The sequence below is a fragment of the Homalodisca vitripennis genome, unplaced genomic scaffold (assembly GCF_021130785.1).
Source record: "Homalodisca vitripennis isolate AUS2020 unplaced genomic scaffold, UT_GWSS_2.1 ScUCBcl_10330;HRSCAF=19160, whole genome shotgun sequence".
NCBI classification, from domain to species: domain Eukaryota; kingdom Metazoa; phylum Arthropoda; class Insecta; order Hemiptera; family Cicadellidae; genus Homalodisca; species Homalodisca vitripennis.
Window position 1 is genome coordinate 13,493 of NW_025786441.1, and position 4,137 is coordinate 17,629.

The 4,137-nt window shown below is 41.2% G+C and overlaps 1 protein-coding gene across 1 annotated transcript; it reads right to left on the reverse strand.

The window, feature by feature from the left end:
* Positions 1-1,400: 1,400 nt before the first annotated feature.
* On the reverse strand, positions 1,401-2,518 carry LOC124374826 (vegetative cell wall protein gp1-like; the record flags this gene model as incomplete). The annotated part of the gene is made up of 1 exon (XM_046832973.1): positions 1,401-2,518. A coding segment is annotated over one exon (1,118 nt), but the record flags the coding sequence as incomplete, so codon positions are not given.
* Between the last annotated feature and the right edge of the window lie 1,619 nt (positions 2,519-4,137).

Below are 4,137 nucleotides of genomic sequence, written 5' to 3' on the forward strand. Positions count from 1 at the left end.
AATTTTCTTATTGTTTTCAATTATTCCTATATGTTATAGCTAATAAACAGTGGCTGTAAATTTAATCAACAACTTTTGGTGTTATTTATTCAAGGAATTTTAATATTTTTAATTAAATGTTAATTTTGAAGGATACGGGTCCTTAAAAATTTTCTATTTTTCACTGTTTGAATTTTAGTTTCTGTGAATTAACGGGTAAGGTGATTATAAGAAAAGCCCTAGGCTATTAGAATAGTTTTTAAATTCATGGGTCCAAAAAAATATTATTTAGTTTCCGCACGCATATCTCGTCTACAAAAGTTACAATTAAAAATAAATAGTGAATAAAAAAGAGTCATAAATACAATATTAATTACTAAAATTACGTTTATAGAATTTTAACTACAATTTTGATAATTCATTGGAGCGGTATCATAATATGAAGTGTTGTACCAAAGTGGTTTTACCTATGTGGGCATAAACGTAAATTCCGGGATCAGAAATGATATTGGGTGCAGTAAATATCTGTTTTTTCCCTACGCTAATACGGTAAGGGCATTTAATGGAATGATCATATCGGTTTTATGCTGTTCATATAACTTTAGTGTTGGGGGTTTCCCATTTGAAATTGCTAGTATGTAGTACATTATTTTATCGGTTTACCTTTATGCTTTAAATTTGAACAAGTATTGCAGCCTTTCTTCTGCATGGTTGTTAACGTAATAAAAATCAATCAATTATAAATTTAATACAATTTCGGTTAATGTCTTCAAGTTTAGCAAATTACATCCTTGGCTTATATTATATTTTTGAGGGAGTATGTTACCAACTTTCATAATTTATCATTTAACTTTGATAATTGGAATTACTTGTAGTATTGAACGTGCCAAAAAGGAAAAATAACACGGTTTTTGACCAACATAGTAGTCATGTATTGTTTCTTTGCTAAATCAGCATAAAAAGATTGTGGATCCATGGTAATAGTTAATGTATTATTAGAGTTGCACAGATATTTCTAGTTGATTAGTTGTTGAAGAACTTACTGCAGGACAAAACTTGATACACTCGTATACCAGATCACGGTCGTTTACTGCCAGAAGTAAAACTCAGTGTTTGAAACTGAATCGCTTAACTTTAAGAAATTAACATTTACTAAGAATGATTAGGTTGTGAAAAAAAGTTCTTTAAAAGGAATTTTTATAAATTAAATTATTAACTCTTTAAAATATATACACAGAATAATTTTTAAATGTAATATAACACAAACGTAACGTGTAAACTTATATCTTGTATGAGAATTCTAATTGTTTTTTTTTATATTTTTTGCTCACCTACATTTTTTCACAATTATAGCTACTAAAAAGAATTTATACATACCTTTAAATGAAATCCGTCATACTCTTTTATTTTTTACATATCGTTCACGTAAGCAGATTTGAAACAAAGTGTAGGGGTAGGGAGGAGCCGGGAAGCAGGAGGGCGGAAGGCGTGGACACGGTGGTGTGCGCGAAGTTGTCGGGCGGTGTTAGGGCTGGGTGGGGAAGGTAGGACACTGCGAGGGCGGGGAGTGGAGGGGAGTCTGGGCGGGGGTGACGGGAAGGAGAGGTGCGGCGCTTGGGGGGCGAGGGGGCCGTGTGGCCCAGTGTTGTGGCGGGAGGGGCGTGGGGCTGGTGTGGGTGGGCGGGATCGGGTAGCGGGCGTGGAGGGGGAGCCGGGAGGGGGGGAAAGTGTCCGGTGGCAGCATAATGGCACGGGGTGGGAGCAGTGTAGAATACGAGACGGGGGTAGGTACGGAGGGTGTGTTCGGGGCACTGCGGGCTGCTCTGGGGGGGAGGGGCGACCGTGGGCGGAGGGGACGAGGGGTGGTGGATGGGGAAGCCGGTAGGAACAAGGAGCGAAGGGACCACAGAGGCTAGCGGGTAGGGCGGGTGCTGTAGAGGTTTAGCTGTGGTGGGGGGGACAAGGGACTTTGTTGGATGGGGGGTGGATGCGAGTTGCCGGTAGTCGGGGAGGAGTGGCCAAGGCGGCGCGTGCAGCTTACGTGTGGAGGGGGTCGAAGATCTGGCAGGCCGCAAAAAAGGTAGGTGTGCCCGTACGGGGCGAGACGAGCCTGCAGGCGGGTGTCTTGAGGGGGCCGTCGATGGTGGCCGGGCAGCGCCCGTCGAAGGCAGCTCGAGTGGTGGCCCACAGCGGCTGCGCGTGCAAGTGAGTACCGGGTATCGCGGATGTGGTGCAGAGAGCCCTGAGTGCGCCCACCGGAGAGCTGTCGGGCGGTTGTGGTAGACTGGGGGGACGAGACGCGTGGGGTGCGGTGCCGAGAAGGTGGCAAGATGGGTTGAGTGGCGGGGTTCGGGAGATGAGACCGCGGCTGCGGGGGCGAAGAGTGTCTGTGGAGCGGAGGTGGGAAAAGCTGTCGGTTGTGGGGATGCAGGACGCGGATGAGTCGAGGAGGGTGGGCGGGGGGAGGCCGGGGTGAAATGGGCGAGGGAAGGCGCCGTGGGGGGAGGGGGTGAGAGGGTGTTGGCGGTCGGGGTGTGTACTAGAGTCAAATTTAGTCTCCCTTATATAGAGAATATCCTTTGACCTAGAAACTTCGTTTCCAGTCCATGTCCTGGAAGTTATAGAAGGATTTAAACGATTCCCATGTGTTTATTAAAAGTGCTAAAAAAGGTTTAACTTGAAAATTAAAGTCCAAAGTCAAAATTTCTTTATATTTGCCAAAATAACAATAAGTACATGCATTGGCTTGCGTCAAAATAAATATAAACTAAAAACTACTAGCAAGTTGTATGTATGGTACTCCTATCTACTTTAAATATACTCTTCTATAGAATAAAAACAATTTTCAATTAGAAATGGACTTGATCATTATCAATTAAAATAGTTTAGATCCAAGTTAGATTTAAAATAAATTATGGAGAGGCGTTGAACAATTATACAGTACCGTAATAGGTTGTAAATGTGCTTAAAGAAGGAAGAGTATGGTAATGAACATTCCATTTTTTGTTTTTTTTTCGCAAGGTTATATCCAGATTGAGGGACAAGATATTTGAAAAAATACCATGGATCTTCTTAAAAAAACATCAATCAAAGTGTAAAAAATGTAAACACAAAGGAATGTCATAGAACTTCAAGCTTTCTTAAAAAACAGATTTGCAAGACTCTCTTTGAGCGAATGCCAGAAACAATTCGCATTGCCCTCAATTACTGTTGCATGTGGGGAGACAAAGGATGATACAATTGCGTATTAGGCATCTCTCGGAACTCCCAGAGTGGTTTTACCGCATAAAGAAAGGAAAGGAAAAATAAGTGCATAATATGTTGTAAGGCATAAACATCAGTTGGGTTTACGAAATGTAGAAAACCTACACATTAAAAATATTCCAGAACTTATCCGACTGCGCCACGGTCGCTTGAAATATGACAGTAAAAACTTAAATTTCTGTCAATAGATAAGCCCAAATACTTTAACGCTTTGTTCAGAAAAGACTTCTACATCATCAACACCAAACACTAAGGTCATCATTATGCTTTCTTTTGAAAGCAAATACAAGTAATGTGGTTTTAATTAGTAGTTGATAAATAATCACATTTTTCTTGGAACCATTGGACTAAATCCGTGTTAGGATTCTACAAAAGGTTTTTACCTCCATGATTTCACGACATTTGGCTCCTCTTATCACAATTTGATGTTGTCGTCCCCGCAAACAAGCACAAGTGGGCATCTGAGATTACATTTTCTAAGATCGATTAATTATATAAAATAAACTAAAAGAGGTGACCCAGAATAGAACCCTGGGGTACAACACACATCCCGCCCTTAACAGTTTGACAACATCAGAATGCCAATGCTATTAAAAGTGGTTCCATCCACAAAAGGCAATGTCTAAAACTTGTACGACGTTCTTTCTAGTAAGAAGAAAACCACTGTTTTGGGCGACACCCACGTAATACCAAAGCTCTCAGAGCTTTCTCAGTAGACGCTCATGAGGAACCATGGGTCGAATGCCTTTCGCAACATCGAAAAATGACACCATACAGCAGACATGCCTCTATCCAGAGGCCTTGATGACTTAATCCAATGAAAGTAAACATCCCATTGACAGTTTGACGCCTCCTTTAACAAATCCAAACTGGTTGCTGAACAAAATATTATTT